Source organism: Pseudophryne corroboree, chromosome 1, assembly GCF_028390025.1.
Source record: "Pseudophryne corroboree isolate aPseCor3 chromosome 1, aPseCor3.hap2, whole genome shotgun sequence".
NCBI classification, from domain to species: Eukaryota; Metazoa; Chordata; class Amphibia; order Anura; family Myobatrachidae; genus Pseudophryne; species Pseudophryne corroboree.
In genome coordinates, this window is record NC_086444.1 from 989,722,440 (window position 1) to 989,746,605 (window position 24,166).

General features: G+C 40.8%; 1 protein-coding gene across 1 annotated transcript in view; it reads right to left on the reverse strand.

Moving 5' to 3' along the window:
* The window catches only part of EDNRA (endothelin receptor type A), a 76,001-nt gene that overhangs the window by 35,298 nt on the left and 16,537 nt on the right, over window positions 1-24,166 (reverse strand). Inside the window, exon 3 of the mRNA XM_063920586.1 lies at window positions 1,231-1,358. Within this exon, the coding sequence (XP_063776656.1) occupies window positions 1,231-1,358 (128 nt within the window). The remainder of the gene's footprint in view (window positions 1-1,230; window positions 1,359-24,166) is intronic.

Here is a 24,166-nt window from a genome sequence, read left to right on the forward strand (position 1 = left end):
GGCTAGTTGGACAAATGCTGCAACTTGGGCAGTTAGGTTTTTCGTCATGTGAATACGTTTAAAGCATATATGGGTGGGGGGGTGGAGGAGTTGTGTAACTCCTGAAGTGGTAGTGTAGTTGAACTTGATGTATGGGACACATCTGGTTCTAATAGTTGGGGGACATAGTGTTTCCAAGACATTTTGTTTCTTGCTTAAGTAATGTCCTGTAACTAAAGTTACAGAGGAAAAAAAGCTCACATCTGCCCCCCACAACGCACTTCCTAATGAAGAACTGTAAGCTAGGGGTACAATATTTTTCGACCAGTGGTAGCTATGGTTTACTCTAAAGAACCTACTGTAATTTACTTGATCACCAAAAGATGCGTGGGTACAGTGCACAAAGATACCGTAGAAAGGTTAGATCACAAATTGACCAAAATATATGGTATGTGACAATCCAGAAGGGTATTGCTTAAAAAAATAGAAAATACTTGAAACGTTATACATTATCTTTTTATAGATATAGAATATATTTAAGTGATTGATTAATGCTAACGTAATTTAATTAACTTATATATATATAAAAAAAAAATATTCAAAAAGTAAAAATTGGCAGTAGTTAATCCAGTTCAATGCCATTATGTATGTCTCACTGCCAAATCATTCCTACTCATGTTTTATGCTCTCATGTTAGAAGCTGTTGTCTGAGTGTTAACAGATGGTCGGAAATGTTCTGGTTAAAACTTGTTCTCTTGAACCCTCTATAAAATCCTTCATGAATCCTCCTCAGCAGAAATAACACATTTATGGTTATATAAGTAAGGCACTGTGATTATATCTTGCTGCAGCTAGAGATATTCTGATTGTACAGTATGTATGGGTAATTAACCAGAATTCCACATGCCAATAAATAGGAGTTTAGGGATCCATGTTACAATTCTGCCTATAGTCTGCAAAAAGACAAAGTTCTGCTTTGAATACATACAGTAATGGGAAAAAATACCACGTATAACTAGAACTGGAAGTAAAGCTTCTAGATTTGGGGTAAACAAACAAGCTCTATGGTTGTTGAAATAAAACAATGAATAAAGCAATTGCAGAATTACAGCTTATACAGCTCTGCAGAGCATACAATGTGTTTTAAATTTTCATCAGATCTACTATGAGGGGAAAAAACATGACCTCTGTGGGTAATGCTGATTAACTGAGGATGCCCTAGGATACAGAAACGGGAAGTGAAATACGTACCTGTCTACACTCAGAGCGCACAGGTTGAGCACTGTGATTCCAACTGAAGCCTTTTGTATGAATGGAACCAGTTTGCAAAGACATTCTCCGATTAGTGACTGATCAAAGGGCCATCGCTCGGCAAGAAGCTGGAGAGTAGAACAAACCATTGGTCATTTTTACTAAACCTGCATAAATTTCAAATCATCTATATCTGTACATTAAACATGGAGAACACATACAGTGCTACGGCTAGCTAGTACAATAATTATTAACTACACATACTGTGTTTTTTATTTCATTGTAAACAGACAACTAAGCATACATTTTATATATTATTAATGGACTATCTTACCTTACACAACCTGCTTAGCATACATTTTATCCATTATTCATGAACTACATATATCCTTATAGCCAGCTAAGCACACAATTTATATATTATTAATGGACTACATTTAATGGACTCTCTTACCTTATACACCCAGCTGATCATGCATATTATATAATAATATACAATATATAATAAACATTGCAGTGCATCCCATTCTATTTAACCTTATATAGTCAGGCAATCATAAATTACGCATGGGATACATATGCTCTTCCATCTTATTTTACACATCAGCTAAGCATAGATATATAATAAGTATCCTTGGAGTATGTTACATAAAATCATACTGAATAGAACACGGTTTATAATTACATGAAGCATGTTTATCTTAAGTCTACATTTATATAGTAAAAGCAGGTAGTCAGAATAGCTAATGTCTCAGGAAGTAAAGAATCTTTATAATGGAAATGCAAATGGCACAAATGTATCTAATGTTTCCTCAAGGTACTCCTGTCATTTATTATGCATGTGCACATACTGTTCCTGCTAAGAGCCGATTCAGCATGTTGCAGAGCCAGACCCTTCAGCGGTTCTTCCCCCTAGACCTGAGATACCTGTTTGAGTTAATGTACAGAACAATGTGTTGTTATGAGCGTTTATGTTATGTTTTATATGGAGCAGGAAACACAATGCAACTATATGTGATAATAAGAATAAAATACATGACTGCTGATGTGACAATAACGCACAATTGATTAAATGCCACAAAATTGCAAATCATATAAACAATAACAAAACAAACATTACAAATATAACTTCCAGTGGTATTTCAATCAAAGCAATGCCATGTGACATAAATTGTGACTGCTCACCATGTAAAGGTATATATTTATCAAGCCTCTGGGAGTGATAAATTGCATGGTGATAAATTGTATGGTGATAAAGTACTAACCAATCAGCTCATAACTGTTATTTTTCAAATACCGCCTGCAACATGGCAGTTAGGAGCTGGTTGGTTGGTACTTTTTTACCGTGCAATTTATCACTCTCCAAGGATTGATAAATCTGGGCCAAAATTCCTAAATTCTGTTAGAATAGTTAAGAATAAGGGGGGGAATTCAGTTGATGCTGTACAGATTCGCCCGGCCGAATGTGCATGACACCTGCCGCACTGTACGGTTGCAGAATCTCACTCATATCACGGAGTAGTAAACACTTTTGAGCAAACAGGGGAGCAAAGGGTGCAAGCCGGGCTTTCATTGCTGGAATTTAAATGCTGTTGTAATGGCAGTTCCCAACCTTTGCTCAAAGAACTCTCCCAATGACTAATGATTGATATATACAGAACCAAAAATCTTTTAAAGTGCCTGTTATATGATAGGATACTTGTACATACTATAACTATGTGACTCCCATCTAGAGTGACGATGACAGTGAATAATTCATCACTATATATTCATCAGGATATAGTTCGCGCATATTTTCCCCAGAAAGGGGTGATGGATTCTAAAAGATATCAAGTTGGCTCAATGCAAGTCTCACTGTACTCTAGCTGATGTAAGCCGTCACAGAAATCCAGTCCGTGATCTAGATCAGATCAGTATATTGTACAGTCCCTGATGCATTCTCCTGGGTACTTCTCAGTCAACTAAAGTAACACTCACCCGACATGTTTCTAGGGAACATAACTGTTTTGTCAGAGGCATATTTCTTTTTCTTTCTTTTTTTTGTATATATGATAATAGTTGAAATTTCAGGGAATTCTCCCTGACTCCCGGGAAAGCAGGGAATGGTTTTCCACTTGTACAGTAATTCACTTATAGTACAAATATAGTTTTTTTGCTGCTCAAATTACAACATTTTTAAAAACTATTATTAAATGTCACCACAAACTCCAATAGGAAAAAGTGTCTACTTAAATGTCTTTTGTTTTAACTTCAACTTGAAATTTGAACTTGAACTTTGAATTGTAAATTCGAGCTATGAACTGAAATCTTACTAGCACAAATATCACAACATTTTGAGGTCCCTCGCTTCAAATAATTGGAGAATCACTATTTGCAAGCAGGTTCACCACTGAATTTTCCTAGAAGCTATGCTCCATCATTGTAATTCTTATTAGTGATCATTACATGTTACAATGTAATGACACTTACAGTATATGAAAAGGAAAACCAGTACAAAATAATGCACCTCATGATTTGCCGAGCCACGCCCACAAAATCTGCCTTACATACATACCTATCTACTGTTTGCTGCTCCTCCTAAAGCCATGTTGCCTCCTGCTGCAACCTTATGCAAATTGCGGGCAGGTTACAATGACAAGAGTCAGATTCATTGACAAGAAATGTGTCATTATGATTCCCTTCCTGTCCAGTGGGCATGAACCGGGAGGGAAGCCCAGCCGTCCATTCTCCAGAACGTTTGGAAGAAACACCAAAATGTGGGAGTCTCACATAGAGTCCAGTAGCATATGCCAGTTTGTTTACGACTGGCTTCACTCCTAAAGTGTCTGAGAATCAGGAGTATTGTGAATGCATTGGTGCTTTACACATGAAACAGTGATATAAAAATAAAATAATCATATCAAAAAGACAAGAGGTGTAAATCCATTAAAAATATTAATATTATTATCCTTTTTTTTATATGGAACCACAAGGGATCCGCAGCGCCCATTACACAGTACATAATGAAATGAGCATACAAGAAAACAGCACTTACAGTTCAAGACAATATAGGACAGGTATGGAAAACCCGGGGTTAGGTGCCATCAAAGGGAGTATGGAGTATAAGTGTAATAGGCCCTACACACTGGGTGATATTACTGAAAGATATGAATGATCTCGTTCATTAATGAATGAGATACCGTTCATATCTTTCAGTGTGTAGGCACCAGCGATGAACGATGCTCGGCTCCGCTTGGGCATGCAGGCCAATATGGACGATCTCGGCCATATTTGCCTGCACTGCTATGGAGCCGGGTGACGGGGGGGAGTGAAGAAATTTAACTCCCCCATCACTGCCCCCCCCCCCCTCCCGCCGTCGGGTCGCCCGTCAGCCGTATCCGCCGTCGGGCAGCTCAGCGGTGGATCACATAGTGTGTAGGGCCCTAACGTAAGAAAAGGAAAGGCACATGAGGAAAGAAGGCCCTGCTCTTGTGAGCTTACAATCTGAAAAATATATAACAATAATAACCTAAGGGTAGTAGGTTGTAATTACTATTCACTATACAGTAATTATTTGCATACAGAGATTTACTTTCCTTGAAACTAAATATGGTTATACTTCGATAACTACCTTTTATCTATAAACCTTTCATATTCCAAACATTTTGTAGCACTTATTTATTTTCCTGTAAAACTTACTTATTCTGTTTTCTTACATAGCAACGTTTTCTTTTGAACTATATACTTCATCACAAGTAGGACAACCTTTGTTGCTGTGTGTAGATAAACTACAGACATCTGCTCAGCAGCTCTCGCCCATGGAATGCACCAAGGTACAAACATATCTATTATACAGGGTAGAGACTCAGCAGGGGAGACGTGTATCCTCAGAATTATTTCTCAAGTATAAATACAACTTGTTTGTAGAAATCAACAAAGCGGAAACCATATTGCAATGAAACCACTATGTTAGTTTCGTGACATTTGGAAACATGATGGGATATACACACACACAAACTGCTTCTTTGGTAAACATTTCAGGGAAGGTTTACAACTGCTTAAAATTATTATTCTTGGGAAAAGACTTTCAAAATACCTAAAACATACAATATTACTATTTATTCTTGCAGTAATGTCCTTCTTGCACCCCTACATAACCTTATGTCTACTGTTTATGGCTTTAAACTAGTCCAAAAACCATTTGTGGACTTCACTTCCATAAATTCTCTTTAACTTGGGAATTTCTCACTGGAGCCAGGATGCAGAAAGGGTTTTCTCCCATCAACCTTATAACCTTCTTAACTGAAGGTCTTCACCTATGCCCTGCAGCCTTCAATTCATCAACAAATCCTGCTGCTCTCTTGTAAATTACACAAATACTACTTTGTAAATTCCACTGTTGCTAATGGATTCATATGCCAGTTTAAAAGAATAAAAAGAGATCTCCTCCATCGGCACAGCATGAACAAGCTCGTTCAATGATCAAAAATATTTTTGGAACAGCAGTCACAACAGTGGATAAACTGGTGATTGGCATTTATGTGCAAATCAAACATTGGGCTGTGGTGTTGATGTTATACTTCTATTTAGTCAGCAAATTCAGATGTTTAACTGGCATTTAAAAAATTGAAAATGAATTAATTTTAGTTGAGTATGCTTGTTATGAAAACCCATTTAATAAATTAATCTTGGAGATTGGAAGTGACACTAGGATTGGACTTTGAGGGGGTAACACTCAAATTATTGGTAAGAGCTGAACCGCTCCATACTGTACTTCCAGGATATTGGGATACAGCCATTTTAGTATCTGTTGCCAGGGTTGCTGGGCCGGTACATGCAACAGCTCTTTAATGACCAACCAAATCCACTCTAGTTCAGAAATCATATGCTGGGAATTGCATTGCACCAAGGTCCACTTAGATAGTACAACACATAAAAGACTGTGGAGTCTATGTACTAAACCATGGAGATAAAGTGGATGGAGATATAGGGGCAGACGTACTAAGCTGTGGAGAGAGATAAAGTACCAAGCAACCAGCTCCTAACTGCCATGTTACAGGTTGTGTTAGGAGCTGATTGGTTGGTACTTTATCACCGTGCAATTTCTCACTCTCCAGTGCTTGATAAATCTAGGCCATAGCCTGTAACATGGCAGTTAGGTTGGCTGCTACATTATCTCTGTCCACTTTATCTCTCTCTACATGGCTTAGTACATAGACCCCATAAGAGAGAAATAGCAAACCTTAGAGAGAGATAAAGTGAAGTTACAGATAATAACCAATCAGCTTCTGTCGTTTGTCTAGCACAGTCTTTAAAATGACAGGGTGGAATTCAATTGTTTGAAGAGTCGGTTAACTAGTGACAATAACAGGATCCATTTGATGATCTTCATTTCAGTTTCAGATGTGGGTGCATCTAACTGTTTCTTATATTTAGAAATTTGCCCTGGCAGTGGCACTGCATGTTTGTGCAGCTTGTTTCTCTCATCTAGTTTAACAGCACTGAGTAAATTTGCTGATTCCCACAATTCCCAGCATAATTCTGTGTTTGTACTGGCAGCTATTTTCAGAACAATATATGCAGTCCTAGACTACTTATTACCGGTTATTTATATAGGGGGTCATTCCGAGTTGTTCGCTCGCAAGCTGCTTTTAGCAGCTTTGCACACGCTAAGCCGCCGCCTACTGGGTGTGAATTTTAGCTTCTCAAAATTGCGAACGAAAGATTCGCAATATTGCGAAAAGACTTCTCTGTGCAGTTTCTGAGTAGCTCGAGACTTACTCTGCCAGTGCGATCAGTTCAGTGCTTGTCGTTCCTGGTTTGACGTCACAAACACACCCAGCGTTCGGCCAGACACTCCTCCGTTTCTCCAGCCACTCCCGCGTTTTTCCCAGAAACGGTAGCGTTTTTTCACACACTCCCATAATACGCCCAGTTTCCGCCCAGAAACACCCACTTCCTGTCAATCACATTACGATCACCAGAACGAAGAAAAAACCTCGTAATGCCGTGAGTAAAATACCTAACTGCATAGCAAATTTACTTGGCGCAGTCGCAGTGCGAACATTGCGCATGCGCAGTTAGCGGAAAAACGCTGCGATGCGAAGAAAATTACCGAGCGAACAACTCGGAATGACCCCCATAGTGCACACATATTCCGCAGCGCTTTACAGAGGATATTTGGCCGTTCACATCACTCCCTGCCCCAGTAAAACATGGCTTAATAATGCTGCCACAATATTCATGTCATTATTGACTTTTACGGCTTGTTAATGTGTTACAAGTGACATGACAAAAACAATAGAAATAGTATAAATAAGAGTCAAAGTATACCAATCCCACCATTGTATTCTAAAGTTTTAATAATGTTGAAAATGCTAGATTGTATTGACTGTGGCACGGTGACACAGTGTATAGCATTGCAATCTTACAGTGCAAGTGACATGGGGGGTCATTCCGAGTTGATCGCTAGCTGCATATGTCCGCAGCGTAGCGATCAGGCTAAAAAAACGTCAGTTCTGCGCATGCGTATGCGGCGCAATGCGCACGCACGTCGTACAGGCACAACGAATTATGCCGTTTTGCACAGGGTCTAGCGAAGCATTTCAGTTGCACTGGTGGCCGCAGAGTGATTGACATGAAGTGGGCATTTCTGGGTGTCAACTGACCATTTTCAGGAAGTGTTCAGAAAAATGCAGGCGTGCCAGGAAAAACACAGGCGTGGCTGGGCGAACGCTGGGTGGATTTGTGACGTCAAATCCGGAACTGACAAGTCTGAAGTGATCGCAAGCACTGAGTAGGTATTGAGCTACTCTGAAACTGCACAAAAAAACTTTGTAGCCCCTCTGCGATACATTCGTTCGCACTTCTGCTAAGCTAAAATACACTCCCAGTGGGCGGCGGCATAGCGTTTGCACGGCTTCCAAAAACTGCTAGCGAGTGATCAACTCGGAATGACCCCCATGGCTAGATTCCGACCAGGACAGTCCAAGATCTTTTAACCTTGCTCCTCCTGTAACCTATTATTAAGGATCCCTGGATCTGTTATCTAATTCCAGATTCAGATAATCTGCCAAATAGGCCTCCCATATCCCGGCAGCTGGCCCTTCATAGCCAAGTCCTGGAAAAAGCAAAACCTAGTCCATGTTTCTTCTCTTATATCTGGTTTATAGCACACATGGAGAGTGTCAGGTCTCATACCATTTACACAATAAAGGTGGCGACACCACCTTCCCTTTCCCCAGAGCCGGCCATAGGCATAGGCAAACTAGGCAATTGCCTAGGGCATTTGATATGCCTAGGGGCATCAGCAGCTTCTGCTGATTAAAATGATATGCGGCATGCCTATATTCTGTGTGTAGCATTTCATATGCAGATACAGCCACAGTCTCACACAGTATATAGGCATGCTGCATATCATTTTAATCAGCAGAAGCTGTGTGTGCATCCTAGCCACATAGCAATGCAAATAAGATGCATTTTCATAAAAAAAAAAGGTATGCCCGACGTTAGCATTGAGGCAAGATTTATGAGGACACATCTGTATCCAAGCAGAGGCAGAGGTCACAGTGTTAGTGGCAGTGTGAGTGCTGTGTATGTGAGTGGGTTGGTTGTGAAGTAGTGTTCGGAATATGTATAAGGAGCATTATGTGTGTCATGTAAAAATGTATTAATAATGTACAACATATGTGTAAGGGGCACTATGTGTGTCATTATGTGTATATTATCAAGGCCTGCAGTCAGGACTTGGCCTGCTTGCATTTGCGAAGAATGCATTTGTTAAGAATGTGTTTTAAGAATGAACTTAGAACCGGAGTTTGAACTGGATTTGGACTACGCTAAAATCTTTAATTAAACAAGTTCCCCAAACACTGCAACTCAGGACCATTATGTGGCCTCTCCTCACCTCTGCCATGAGAACACCAGGACCAATGCCTACTACTCCTGACTGCCATCATGACTGCCCCCCAGGACTACCCCTCAAGCTGAGCAGGGAACTGAGGGACGTGCGCACCAGGACCAAACTTTGCTGGGTCAGTTCCATTTGACATTAGTGTGCACCTCACATTCTTGCACCCACCCGCACTGCTCTCATGAGACCAGGACATTTATCATTTTCACAAAATAATGTTAGTACAGTTTTCCTGCAAATGTGTTTTTCTCTTCTTTCTTCTTACAGGGTACTTCCACCCACTGTGTGCTATTCCTGTAATGTGTACCTCCATTGGTTGCACATCTTGCCAGCAGTAACCTACGCAGTGCGCCCCACATGGCTGCCTCGGATGGTTCCTCCATGGGCAGGGTCTGATTCATTTGGATCTTTCCATGCAGGGTACATCATACTCCTACCACGTGTCAGTTTTTCCATACATGCATATGGCCCTTGTATGGCTCATCTCCCACTGTGTAACCTTCGTAGTGCGCCCAACATGGCTGCCTTATCTGGTGCGCTTGTGGGTGGGATGACAAATACATGGACCTAGTGGTTTTGTTGGAACCCTACTCTGAACTTAAGGACTCTGCAATCTCCCCATTTTGTGTTCTCTTCTAGGGGTGGACTATTCCACCCTGGGTAATCCTACGCAGTGCGCCTAAGATGGCTGCCGCACCTGGTACCTTGTGAGGGTGGAATACACTGCCCCTGGAGGTTATTACCCAAAATGCCTACACCAATCATGCATTATTGTTTCTGTGTGTTTTTTTCTTCTTCTATTGTCTGTGTGGTTTATCTTTTGATGTAATACTTAAATCTTCTGTATTATGTGCACTGTTTGAGTTCTACTTGGCGCCGCGGATGGCTGCCTCGGTGCTGCTCTGCCAAGCAGCCTTCGTTTTTAGTCTTGCATGTATAATATGTCGAGTCTATTGTACAGTTGCAATGTGCAGTATCAACTTATACGTGTAATGTTTGTAATGTACGCTATGTTTTCTACCCCCTACTTAGGCTATGTATTCCCCCTTCATGTTGCTGCTTGGCAATGCATTGTACCACAAAGAATTCCTAGTGTACGTGAGTACACCTGGCCAATAAAGCTGATTCTGATGGGCATTAAAAATGTGCGGCACATGTGTAACAGGGTACTACTGTATGTGTGTCATTATGTGTACAGGGGCACTAATAATGTGCAGCAAATGTGTAGGGGGCACTATGTGTATCATGTGTATAAGGGCATTAATAATGTGGGGCGTATGTGTAAGGGACATTATGTGTAAAAGGGCATTAATAAAGGTTGTCATAATGTGTAAGGCGCATTATGTTTATAAGGACATTAATAAGGTGTCTCATATGTGTAAGGGGCATTACTGTGTGGAATTGTGTATAAATGCATTACTAATGTGTGGCATTATGTGTATAAGGTGTTCTACTATGCGGCGTTGCGTATAGAAAGGGCACTACTGTGTCGTCTAATGTGAATAAAGAGCAATAGGGTGTGGTGTAATGTGAATAAGGAGCAATTCAGTGTGATGTAATGTGAATAAGGGGCTCTACTGTGAGGAGTAACGTTTATAAGGTAAAGTGATACTACTGTGGGATGTAATATGAATTATGGACACTATTGCATGATAAAATGTGAATAAAGTTGCACTACTGTGTGGCATAAATGGATTTGGGGTTACTATTGTGTGACCATGCCCCTTGCCAGCAAAAACACACCCCTTTTTGGGCTGTGTGCCAAATGTGTGAACTGTTCCTATTTAAAATATAGGGGGTACAAACACCAAAATAAGGACTGCTATGGGTGAGGGGGTGCTGGTGCTGGGAAAGAGGTGCAAGGTCAGAGGCGGAACCAGCGGTGGTGCTAGGGGGCACCAGTCAAAATCTTGCCTAGGGCATCATATTGGTTAGGGCCGGCTCTGCCTTTCCCCTAAGCTACCCTTCTCTCTTCCTCCAACTCCTTCTTTGTTTTGTCTTTGGTCTTTTTTTTCTGTTTATGACTACGTTTCCTTGTATTGCTTCATGGATATAACTGCAAAAACGTGGATATTGTTGGACTTTACAGAGCTATTTATTTTTGCTTTTGTACTGTATCTCTGTTACATAAAATATATATTTTTTTTTAAATGTCGGAAAATGTGTGTACAGGTCCGTCCAGGTTATTACTTTGTTGGACTATCAGTAACATACCTTCTTTATGTGCTTTAAAATAAGGACATTGTGTATGAGGCGGTAAATGTATTTTCTAAATTTCCAAAAGTATAAAGTACAGAGTGATGCAATGGTTTCTTTCTGGGGGTATCAGGTTACCGTAGGAACATGATTACAAGAAAGACAGTGGCTGGGACTCATCAACATTCAATTCCTGAAAGTAAGCCAGGTAGGCATTTATGACAATAACATACGTCTGCGTATCACAGCTATTTGTCAAGTGTTTCCATGCAATAGACATGAGGTAATCTATGCTGCCAAATGTGTCTTTAGCCCCAAAGGTAATTGTTTGTTTAATGCAATATCACTAGCTGACTACAGATAACACGCATTAAGAATTATCTGTGTTGTTGTAAAGTGACTTCTTCAACGATTGTGTTATTACAACACAGAACTCCAGAGTGCCCTGAGCTGATGTCTGGGGTTAATGTCTTACTAAGTAAATATTGAAAGCAACGTTTAGTCAATCAACAGAAAGAGAGAAATGACAGCCATACAGTATACAGTACACACATACTTGCATATGCTCCGACCATTGTGTTCAGTACAGTTCAGTAGTTTGGTTTATCGGAATCAAATTTTTTTTATTTTTGAATATTTTTACAAAGATATGAAGTGTCATATTTATATACCGTAATACGTACAAAGGGAGTATCCTTTTAATTGTCTTGTTACTTTGTAATATAGAATATTACACCAAACACTGATTAGTTACAGTATTTATAGACACTATTTATGATGGCGATGGCAAAAAGAGCACAATATTCTATAATTTCTTCTGCTAGCTGAGCATAGAAAAAAGAAGCCTGATACTATGGGCCCTACGTGGGTGCCTAACTCTAACCCCCCTCCCTGGAGCCTAACACCAACCTTCCCCCCTCCTCGCAGCCTAACCCTAATCTCTCTCCCTCCCCACAGCCTAACCCTAACCTCCCGCCCTCCCCGCAGCCTAACCCTATCTTCCCTGGGGGCGGTTAAACTAAAAACCACCTGCCCTAAACCTAACTGAGGTGCTATACTTACATAGGCCGGGATGCCGACTGTAGGGATTCCGACGTCAGGCTCCTGACCATTTTGGGATTCCGGCGCTGGCACTGTCACGGGTGTCGGGATTCTGGCATAGGTATTCTGACAGCCGGGATCCGGTATGCCGGTAAATTAACTGCATCCCATGTGAACAGACATTCACCGTAATGTGCTTCAGAAGTCTCAATTATACTGTACTTATTGTTTTTAATACACCAGACAAACTTTTATAGACGATCAGGGCTTTCTCTACCAACCAACAACAAACCCAACAAGAAAATGTTCTCTGTAGAGGCTTTTGCTAGAAGCATACTAATAACAATCTGTGGTAAAATTAACATTGTATTTTTTCAGCAATAGTCACATAATTGTGACTACATTTCAAAGGGAAATTGAAGTCATAATATCCTGAATCACTAGGCTGATGAAAGAAAGATGGGGGAACAGCAGACTGTAATTGTGTACATGAAGTCTCAGCCATGATGAAAACCAGCTTTGTACAATACGTTTACCGTAACGGAGCCATCTTATGGGAAAAGCAGAAGGAAGCATTTTCTATTTCAACTAGTTATTGTATTTAGACAAAGTAATGCAAAGTATGGGTAAATGCTCCAGTAAAACACTTTTTCTTCTCTCTCTGTAGTCTATCTTCTAGGCCTGGGAATACCTCAGTATTAATGAACGAGTGTTATCAAACAGCTTGTAAAACTGTGTAGCGTACATCTGTGCAGTGTCATTTTGTAATGACAATAAAGTTAATGAAGCTTCTATTTATCAAACGCATTATGACCATAAAACATGTGAAAACAGTCATCCCTATAGTATTCTATTTAAAAAGCCCCAGAAAGCTTTTCTGATCATAACTTGCCCGCGGTCTTTGTTCCCACCATGGGCCGGAGTGACTGCAATGGCCATTGCATACTTTGTGCACAGTGCATGTGTGGCTGGGTGGCCACGCATGTGCAGATTGAATGCCGGGTCCGACCACTCAATCTCAAACACCATTAGAGTCCAGGATAACATAAACACTTAATGACACTTACAGTATGACAATATTATGTCCATTAAGAAATCTGAGAACAACTGAACTCTACAAGTATTGCCATTACTTTTCCACTTATACATATGGAAACTAATATGTAAATTATTTTTCAATACATATCATTGCCCTTACAAAGTTACAATGCTCTCCCTTTGTCACGAATGTAAATTGTCGACTCTGTTGACATGCGTCAGCCTCTTTTTAAAATAAGAGTTAAACAACTTCCCTGCAATGCTATACAAATTCAATGCATATAAAAATGCAAATATGTATTTCATAACTAAAATACTGAGCAATAGCGCCCATGTGTACTCAGAAGTACACACACATCTGTAAGCTGATGGTATATCATTAGACGGCACATGTGCAATAGCATGTGTATGTGGTACTGCACGCCACTGGGAGATCTGTATTAAATACCATCTGCAATAGGGAAGATGATTAATTCAGTGGCTGCAGCGACTGGATGGCTAATTTGGAAAAGGAGCAAAGTAATATAAATAGTTCTGAGAAATACTGATGCAGAATGTAGTACAGGAAACTTTGATTGTAGTAGAGAGAATATTTCTATATACAGCTGCGGCTGTTGCTTATGACTCCACAATTACATTTTTTGAGGGTTCAGGCCCTCATTCTGCATGGATTGCATTTGTAAAGCTGTTCGCAGGCAGATTCATTATAATGCAAATGCAGTAGGTGTTAAACACCTCCTTGCTGCATTTGCGATCCCAGCGCTGCGTGTCGCAGCCTGGGATCAACATTGTGAATGATGGTAGGGATATTCCCTGCAGACCGCCAGCTGAGGAAGCCTGATCTTACTCGGACTGGGCACTGAAGGGGGCCTTGCGAGGCCAAGAAATCTGTTTCTGAGACGCAGACCTTGTCCTCGCCATTCCCAGAAAATGGAGCAACATGCCCCCATTTTCGAAGATGCTGAATGTCTCCGCCCCCCCCTCCCCCTGAACGTCTCTGCCTGTCAATCAGGTAGAGGCTGTTGTAAAAGTGGAAGTCACATGCAAGACCCGCTCTGCACATGCTCAAAACTGGTTCTGCCCCTGCGCAGTTTCCCGATAATCGCAGGGAACTGCACAAGTGATCCATCCTGAATCAGGGCCTCAAATATCAATCATCCTCTATACTGTATTTACAATATGCTCATACTTAATATAAATAAGAAGAAAACAAAATGCATAGCTTTACTTTTGCTTTTCAATTCACATTATTTGAGTTATTATAAATGGGAGAAATAGTAAGGAAGGAAACCACGTATTTATTATAATCTTTCAAATAAATTTATTTTTCACAAATATACAGATACAGAGCTATACAGATTCACACACTATGTCATTTTTATTTTATTTTACTGCATCTACTGAAGTCACACAACGCATGCTCCTGATTAGGGGTATTCAGAGTTGGACGCTATTGCTGCGAATTTGCAAACAGACAATTTTCGGGCATCTGCACATGTGCAGCGATCGCATTGTGCATGCGCAAGCTTACACTATGTGATAGCATCCTGGAAGGATGCGATCACATAGTGATTGACAGGCGACGGGCGTTCAGGGGCGGCAACGCAGCGTTGGGGGATGAGTGGAGCAGGAAATGCAGGCATGTCATGGCCATTTTGGGGGTGGCCCGATGAAGTTGCCTGCATTTCCTGCGATAGGAAACATGGCGCCAGACCGCCTGCACACGCAGCCCGGCTGAGTATGCAAGGGGACTGCCTCTAATTCCCGATTCTGCAATGTGATGGCAATTGAATTGTGATCACATCACTGGGCGGTGGTACGCATCCGATTTTATGGGTAGCAGTTTTTGCTAAAATAACCCCCAATGTTAGTACAGAGTTGCAGTTACGATTTCAGATGCACACATGGAGCAATGTATTGGAAATGTATGGTGCGTTCCTGGGAGGTGGCTCGGAGATACTGGTCCATCTTATAGGTGTGTTATGTGAGTGTCGCATGCGTGTGTATGAAGTGTTTGCATAACACACACACACACTTAGTTACTTACATTGCAGGCTCTGCACCTACCATAGGGCTGGTGCAAGTCTCAATGGTGTGACTGATCATGGCATTTAAAGATGCACTAAGCAACAGTACAGCTTCTAAAGGCGTTCAAAGTGGGTGTCTCAGTCCTCGCACATTCAGACGAACACTTGTACACTATATAGTCACAGACGCCACTACAGCAAAAGTTGCGACTCAGAATCAGCGCCAGAGTGACAACAGATTATAATAGATGTGATTATAGGTGGCAGTGGTGTGTGGTGGAGATCAGTCCACATTATGAAGAACTTAACCAGGTTGTGGTTTATTTACCAGGTAGAACCGGTTGCTGAATAACACAATGCAGTAGGCAAACAATGTACATAGCAGGTTCAACAGATCCAGCCAGGACCCTATGAGGTTTACTATAGGTGGTGTGCTGTTTAGTAAGGCACACAGCTGCATTAACACACAGTGGTGGCAGTGGCGAATATGGTACAACTAGCAGTGGTGAAACAGTGGCACTTACAGTGTCTCTGGTGTAACTCACACTCTCTACACAGGAGAGACACACACAGAGACACATCCTTCCATAATGGAGAACAGAGATGAAGATGTTTGGATAAGTAGATGGGCAAGTCTGAGATCTCGGTGACGTGGCTCCAGCAGTATGGCGTACCGGTAGCTCACAAGAGACATCACAGAGCCCTCTTCGCCAACAAATTCAAAGGAACATTTTTATTTTAATTCAGAACTATGTTAATTGTAGATAATTATGTTAAATTACATTAGCCACTAATGCCCTTTACATACATCTCTCTTTGAGTCACAGTGAGTCACTATGGTGAGGAGTGGGAACTATAGACAGCTGTAGCAGACCTGATACTAAGAATTAATGTCCCTCATAATCTCCGTAACTTTGACACTTGTTCATACAGATGATACGTTAATAGTCATGTTTTTAAATAAGCTTTAAAGTTTAAAAACATAAAAGTGTTATGACTTAAACACAGCTTAATTATGTATATGTTATATTATTAACACTTATGATGTTGAACATGTATTTACTGTATGGTTACAAAGGTTTACGTTATTTGATGGCACTGTAATCAGATTTAATTTGTTCACAGGCCCTGGTGTATAACTCCTATTATACTATGATTCACCATGCCATACAATACACACTTTCACAGATCAAACCCAAGGAGATATACTGTAGGAGTAGGCCAGGAAGATAAACCATAGTTGGACATGGCAACTGTGTACAGAATACAAGAAACACATTATTGATCGCCTCCAGTAGTGATAAACCTTTTAATCGTGAGTACTGGACCCACTCACTGAAGACAATGTTTCCTTTCACTAAGAAATATGTCTTGTCATTGGTATGGTACTCCATTTAAAAACCTAATAGTTAAAAATAACATGGGAGTTTTGCAGCAGGCTTCTCTATAGTCTGGAATTTGGGACACTACATGTTATATATTGTCTCTGGTCAACACTTCACAGAATGCATAACGACGTGTCAAATATGGATAATATACAGTTAATCTAAATGGTACAAACTAATTGCTAAGCTGGGTACACACTAATAATAATAATAATAATAATAATAATAATATAATTTTATTTATATAGCGCATTTCTCCCATAGGACTCAAAGTCGCTTTACAGACATCAAAAACATGATACATTATACAGAGAATTTAGAATTACAGCAAGTACAAAACTACATAGAAGTAATTAAGAACCACAAAAACCTAGAGAGCACAATAAGCATAATTCCAGGGTGTGGTGCAGACATTTTGGGTAATAACTTCCACGGGTTGTCCATTCAACCCACAAAAGGCACCAGATGAAGCAGCCGTCTTTGGCGCACTACATAGGATTATCCTGGGTAGAATAGGTTACACCTAGAAGAGATGACGCTAAATGACTGGTTGCAGCATACTAATTCTAGGAGTAGGGTCCCAAAGTAACCGTCAGATCCACGTATTTTCCATCCGATCCACAAGTGCACCATGTAAGGCAGCCATGCTGGGTGCACTATGAAGGTTACACTGTAGGAGGTAAGCTATGACAAGGACCCAAGGCACATATGGAAAAACTGGCACATGTGTATTAGTACAGTATGATATACACTGTATGAAGAACCTGCACACAGGCTAAGTAGTACTGTGGGGTGGAATTATGCAGCCATAGCAAATGGCCCAAAATGCAGGCCACATGCTCTGGAACCCAAGCAGAGCTGTCCCTAGTAGCCGAATGAGGATCCCGGTGGGCAGGGGTTGGACCAGCAGGTGGGAGTTGCAACTGTCCATAGAGATCAGTTCACCAGGGTCCAGCAATCAGAGGTCAGGTACCGGACTTCCATCTGTGGTAAGCCCCTCATCCCCCAGGCTGCTGGTCTCCAGGATGATAAACCATGAGTGGCGGGGCAGCTGTGGAGCAATGCAAGCTGGAGAGAGGCATCAGCAGTGACTGGTAGGTGGATGAGGGAGTAGTTTGCTGGATAATTTGGGGGCTCAGTCCATGAGAAATTATGAGCCCCCGAGCGGAGAGCTCACCTGGATGTGACTGCTCTGGCCAAGAGCTGAAAGCATATAGATATACATCACCCGTTCCACTGAAAAGACGATATATCAGTAATGCACTGGCAGGCAAAACACCCAATATGTCTGTGAATGATGTCGTTCATAGTTATATCGGGTCAGCACTGCAGCACAGCCAATGCTAATATGTCTTGCAGATATATGGGCAGCTGGGTGGACAAATTCAATGCACTCCCAGTTGTGACTTCAGAAAGGACACATCAACTGACCATACGGTAAGTGTGCATGCTTGTCACATTGGCTGCTATGTCGGCGGATCCATCAGCATAGTGTGTCCCCAGCCTTACTATTAGGATTAGTAGACAAAATGGAGAAGTTTTAATAAACTGTAGATAGTTCCAACTATTTTAAACACCATACTGCACCCTCTACAAATGCTGCAATCGTGATCATTTAAAATCATACACAGCAAGATACCATCTGGGGCATTACAATTTGAAAGAGAAACAATATCACTTTATCCACATTAGATCTATCATCAAAAGATGACCACTACATAATGGCAAGAGGATGGAAGTCTGGAAAAATGTTGTGTTGGTGCAGCATCACTTGTATGCTGTTGACAGATCCCATACTATCAAATTTAGGGTATGATCTTAGCAGTATTGAGAACAAGTTTGTGTGCAGCCAAATCGCATCCTGGAGGGTTTAGATTAGTTTGCTGGTCATGGCCCCAATGCCAATATGCCATCATAACATGCACCATGACTGCATCAATATACAGGGCTGTAACAAGGGTGGTGCAGCTGGTGCCACCACACAGAACTCAGGATGCTCAGGCGGCTCCGGCCATTACTATCTCTATTTACATTGTGATGTATGCTGCTAGCAGTGCACCTGTCATGACTTACAGGGCACAGGAGGAGAGGCAGCAGCACAGATGAGGAGTGGGTAGCAGTGAGTGAGCGGAAATTGGCAGCTGCACCTGCAACACCTTCTGGGCTGACAGGCAGCTGATACAGCTGGATCAAGTGTAGTAGTTTGGAGCTCTACCCCTCTCCTCATGTCAGCCACCCCTGGCTTCTCTCTGAGGTTGTCCTACTGCAATTGGTGCCTGATCTGATGTCCCCAGCATGAAAGCTCTGGGCCTGGCCTGACAGGAGCCATTGTGCCTGCTCCTGACAGCACTCATAGTCACTTCCTCCTACCCACTGCTCTCCTTCCATTCTTATATAAAGTATCTACTACTGTGTGGCATAATGTGTAAGGGCCTTACTGTGTGGCATACTTTGTTGAGGGGACACTACTACTGGTTGGCATTATGTGTATAAGGGGCACTACTACTACTATATGTCATTATGTGTTTAAGGGGCACTACTACTGTGTGGCAAAATGTGTATAAGGGGCACTACTAGTGTGTGTAATTATGTGTATAAGAGGCACTGCCTCTGTATGGCATGTGTATAAGAGGCACTACTGTGTGTTATAAGGGTTACAGCTATATGGCGTAATTGAATAAGGGGCACTACTGTGTGACATAATATGAATAAAGGGCACTTACTGTGTTGCATAATGCATATAAGGGATGCTACTGTATTGTATAATGTGTTATAAGACCGTAATACTACAGTGAGGCATACCATAAATAAGTGACACTACTGTGTGGCATAATATGAATAAGTAGCACTACTGTATGGCATAACATGAATTAGTGGCACTACTGTGTGGAATCACGTATATAAGGGGCACCACTGTGTGGCATAATGTTTATAAGGGGTACTACTGTGTGGCATAATATGAATAAGGGGCTCTACTGTGCAAAAATGTGTTATAGGGAGCACTACTATTATGGGTCGTAATGTGAACAAGGGTATCTACAGAGTGACATATTGTGGATAAGGGGTACTACTGTTTGACGTAATGTGAATAAGGGGCACTACTGTGTGACAAAACATGAATTAGAGATGTGGTGTAATGTGAAAAAAGGGCACTACTGTGCAGTGTAATGAGGATAAGGTTGCAATACGCCCATTTTCAAAATATGGGGGGGGGGGGGGTGAGGGCACCAATGCTCTTTCTGGCACAGGGCACCAGAATGTCTAGTTACGACTCTGCCAGTATATACTTCCTAGGACGCTAAGCTCATCCTAAGATTGTGCATGTGTACAGCTGGCAGACTTGGTGCTGTCAGGAAGTTTGAATGAAGAGAGTACTCAATACTACAATAGCTGATGGTAGTGATGAAAGTAGGTTAGTTTAGATATGGCCTCTGTTGATCTCTCATTCCTCTTTATGTGTGACAGCTTTAACTTTCTTGCATGCTGTTAACCCAAGTCTTAGGCTGTTATTGTTACCAATACTAGTTTGGTGGTGTTTGCCTTCTCTGCAGAACAGGCTGCTTTGCCTACAGGAGAGTCAAGCTCTGTTTACATAAAAATATATATAGCTCAAATACGTTCTCTACCTTGGTTGAGATATTAGTGGTTTTAGGTCAGGGAGTCAGACCTGTAGTTGTGTCCTTGTTCAGCTGTTTTTTTTTAATACAGAAGTCTAGATCATTTGATATAGTGAAAAGCTGTTAGACTAGTGCGAAGTACAGAGTTCCGGTGTTGAGATTCTAAAGGGTGTCGGGATTCCTGCTCTGGTATTTCGACTGCCGTGATCCCGACAGCTGGCATATTGACTACATCCACTCATCCATGCCCATAAGCAAGGGTGCCTTTGTATGCATCTTTTTAACTCTTAACTAATACAATTTAGAAGGTTTAGTATATGTCTATTTTTATGGTTATACAATACTAAAGGGGCTTCCAACCCTGAAAAACAAAACTGGAAAAGGAGTACTGTAGTTTGAGTGACATCTGCTGCATAAACAGGTGAGGTATTTATTTGGTGTGAAGGTGCCATAATTATGTCCTAAGATTATGTAGGATTTGTAAGTGGTTTATGGGGTTCAGCCTGATGGAATAATGTAGACCTTCATTAGCCTATCATAAACATGTGCAGGGTGATATTTCTGCTTTCTTCAGAATGTAAAGTCTTAGGAACAAGGGGCAAATAAGGCAGCAGGGTTGAACGGTGACCATTCCAGTGAGTTAGGACAGATAATACATTGGCATTGCATGGTCCTCCTATCATGCCTCCCTGACTTCCACCTCTCTCCACTCCAATCTGTCCTACATGCTTATCTGCCTCTCCTCTCCTACAAACCCTACACTGGTACACCATATATTGTTCTCTTTTTTAAACGTATAGAATAATTTTTTTTTTAATTTATTCACCATTTCGATACATATAAATGTGCCCCAGACAAGAGTCTCCTTTTACCTTTGCAATATACTTTGTATACTTTTTTTTTGACCTTTTTGACTCTAGGGAACACCACCAACAACACAAATTATGAGATAATTATTTCCCATACATCCCCAGTGTGATTGTTTTTTTTAAATATTCTAATATACTAAAATCCTGTGCGGAACCATCATCCATCCTCCTACCCGCTTTTTGAATGTATTACAGAATGTCATTTTCTATACATATTATTTCTGCGCTTGTTACTGGATAACAAAATCTAAATTAAGAATATCTTTAAAAAATAATCATGCTCTAAACCTACATTTTACTGTAATTCATGTCCAAATAACCTCATTGGTGGTGCCAAGCAGCTGGATTTGGACAACCAAGTGACAGAATCAGCCAGCAAGTGCCTAGACATAGTTGCTGTATTGTAGGATAACACTGGGTTTGACTTGCAAAGATATATTCCTCTATACCCTATATAGCAGGCTTTTTCAACCAGTGTGCCGTGGCACACTAGTGTGCCGCGACCAGTTGGAAGGTGTGCCGCGGAGCCAGAGCAGCTTCCTGCACCTACAGAGTGAACTGTTGGCCCAGGCTCTTTTTAGAGGATTAGTCGTGCTCCAGCCGTGACCTATGCCTTGAAGACGCGGCGGTGTGATATCATAGGTCACGGCCGCCGCATCTCACCACCCAGCCAGCCCACCCGCCTGCATACACATCTTGCAGTTCCTGTCAGCATACACAGCTTTCCTTGCCCACCCACATCCACACCTGCCCGACTGCCCGCTGCTCAGTATTGGCAGAACTCCACTATGAACAACCCCCACCACTGAGGGACAGGAAGGAGGACAGCTGACTGGTAGGGGCTAATATTTGTTATTTTATTTCTCCTGTGGGGAACAATAGGATTTATGTGGGGAGAATAAGGATTTATGGGGGGAACAATGTGAATAATTCATGTGGGGAGCAATAGGATTTATGTGGGGAGAAATGTGATTGATTTATGTGTGAGCAATATGATTTATGTGGGGATCAATTTAATTGATTTATGTGGATAGCAATAGGATTTATGTATTGAGCAACATGATTTATGTGGGGAGCAATGGGATTGTTTTTTCTGTGTAGGCCAAGGTATATGTGGATTTTTTTTTAATGTGAGGGCCAATGTGTGTGTTTTGTTTTTTTTCTGTGGGAAACTTATGGTGTGCCTTGGCAATTTTAAAATATTGTTTGGTGTGCCGCGAGTAAAAAAAGGTTGAAAATCACTGCTATATAGAAACATATAATTTGATGGCAAATAAGAACCACTTAGCCCATCTGCCCTAAACACAAATACAATTATACATAAGGGTTAATTTTTTGTCGGGAGCCATTTAACTTACCAGTATATTTTTGGATTGTGGTAGGAAACACACGCAAGCACGGGGAGAATATACTGTACAAACTCCACACAGTTATGGCCATGGTGGAATTTAACCCATGACCTTAGTGCTGTGGGGCCGTGAGGGATATTCACTTGTTTGAAAAGTCAGTTGGGTGTCTGTTTTAACCTGTCTATTAGATAGGAAAAAAACAGACACCCAACTGACTTTTCAAACAATTGAATACCCCCCAGTAATGCTACCTGTAATCATTATACCATAACAATAAATAATAAGAGATGGCAGCAGTAAAGGGGCTTATCTATTCTTAGCAACTAATCTATCTCGAACTGCTCTGAAACCCTCTCCACGTAATATTTCCACTTACATACATACAGTACACAGATATCTGTTATTTATTGTTTGGCCATTAATATCGCTCAGAATTACTGTGTTATCTACATGTAAAACAATTGTAGCAGTAATAATACCAAAGACATGGGGTATGCTTTCTAGATGGCAGCTTTTCTGCCATTCAAAATAGCAATAATGTTAAATGCGAAACACACCTTGTTTTACACTTAATAGTATTACCATTTTAAATTCTGCGGAAAAGACACCATTTAGTATATATACCCCATGGAAAGAAAATGACATATTCTAAAATGTTGTACTGACATGCATAATATACAGCAAAGTAAGTAATTGGACAGTATTGTTCCAACTAAACAACTATAATTTGGCACTGGAAAAACTAAAACGACTCATGAAACATTCTTACAGCCGGTCTGTGTCTAAATATTCTGTTCCAGTTCAACGCTGCCAGTAGTTAGTTAGTTGCCATAAACAGTTCTTCTCTCTCAGACAAACAAAACACTGCAAGGGGAATGAAAATTAACACTAAAAAAATGCATTTACTAAATGTAGATTGGAAACAGGAAGCCTCATTTACATATCATACTTTAATTGGTTGGCTCAACCTTTCTATCCTTTGAAATGCATGCAACAAAGACTTAAAAAATTCAATAAAATAAATACAAACCATTTGACTATTGACTAGTAGAAGAAACTTTAACTCCAAAACACCAAGAAGAATTACAATTGTCAGACTAGCTTAACCAGTTGCTACTTCTGCCATATTTTTATTTGTTTTATATAAAAGAAGCCAGCACAAATTTTTACCAGTCTAGATTGCATAGTATTTGTATGGTATGCAGAAAATTAAACAGGCTTCTATTGTATGACATTGGGCTTTAATAGGAATTGTCCATCAAGCCTGTTAGTAACAAATATGTGACCTACCACTTGACAAAGAGTTCAAGAGCACTTCCTCAATCAAACAGTCCCTCTGTGAATGGATAATAGAGTAGCTTGGAAAATAGTGAAGCAATTCTTGTAACTATAATGTAGCAATAAGCACCTATGTTCAAGCACTAGCCTAAAGAAAGAGACATCGCAACTCCCACATTTATATTGCTTTATAAATAATGATGAAGTAAGGCTTTGCATTATGAACACTTTTACCCCCAAGAGTA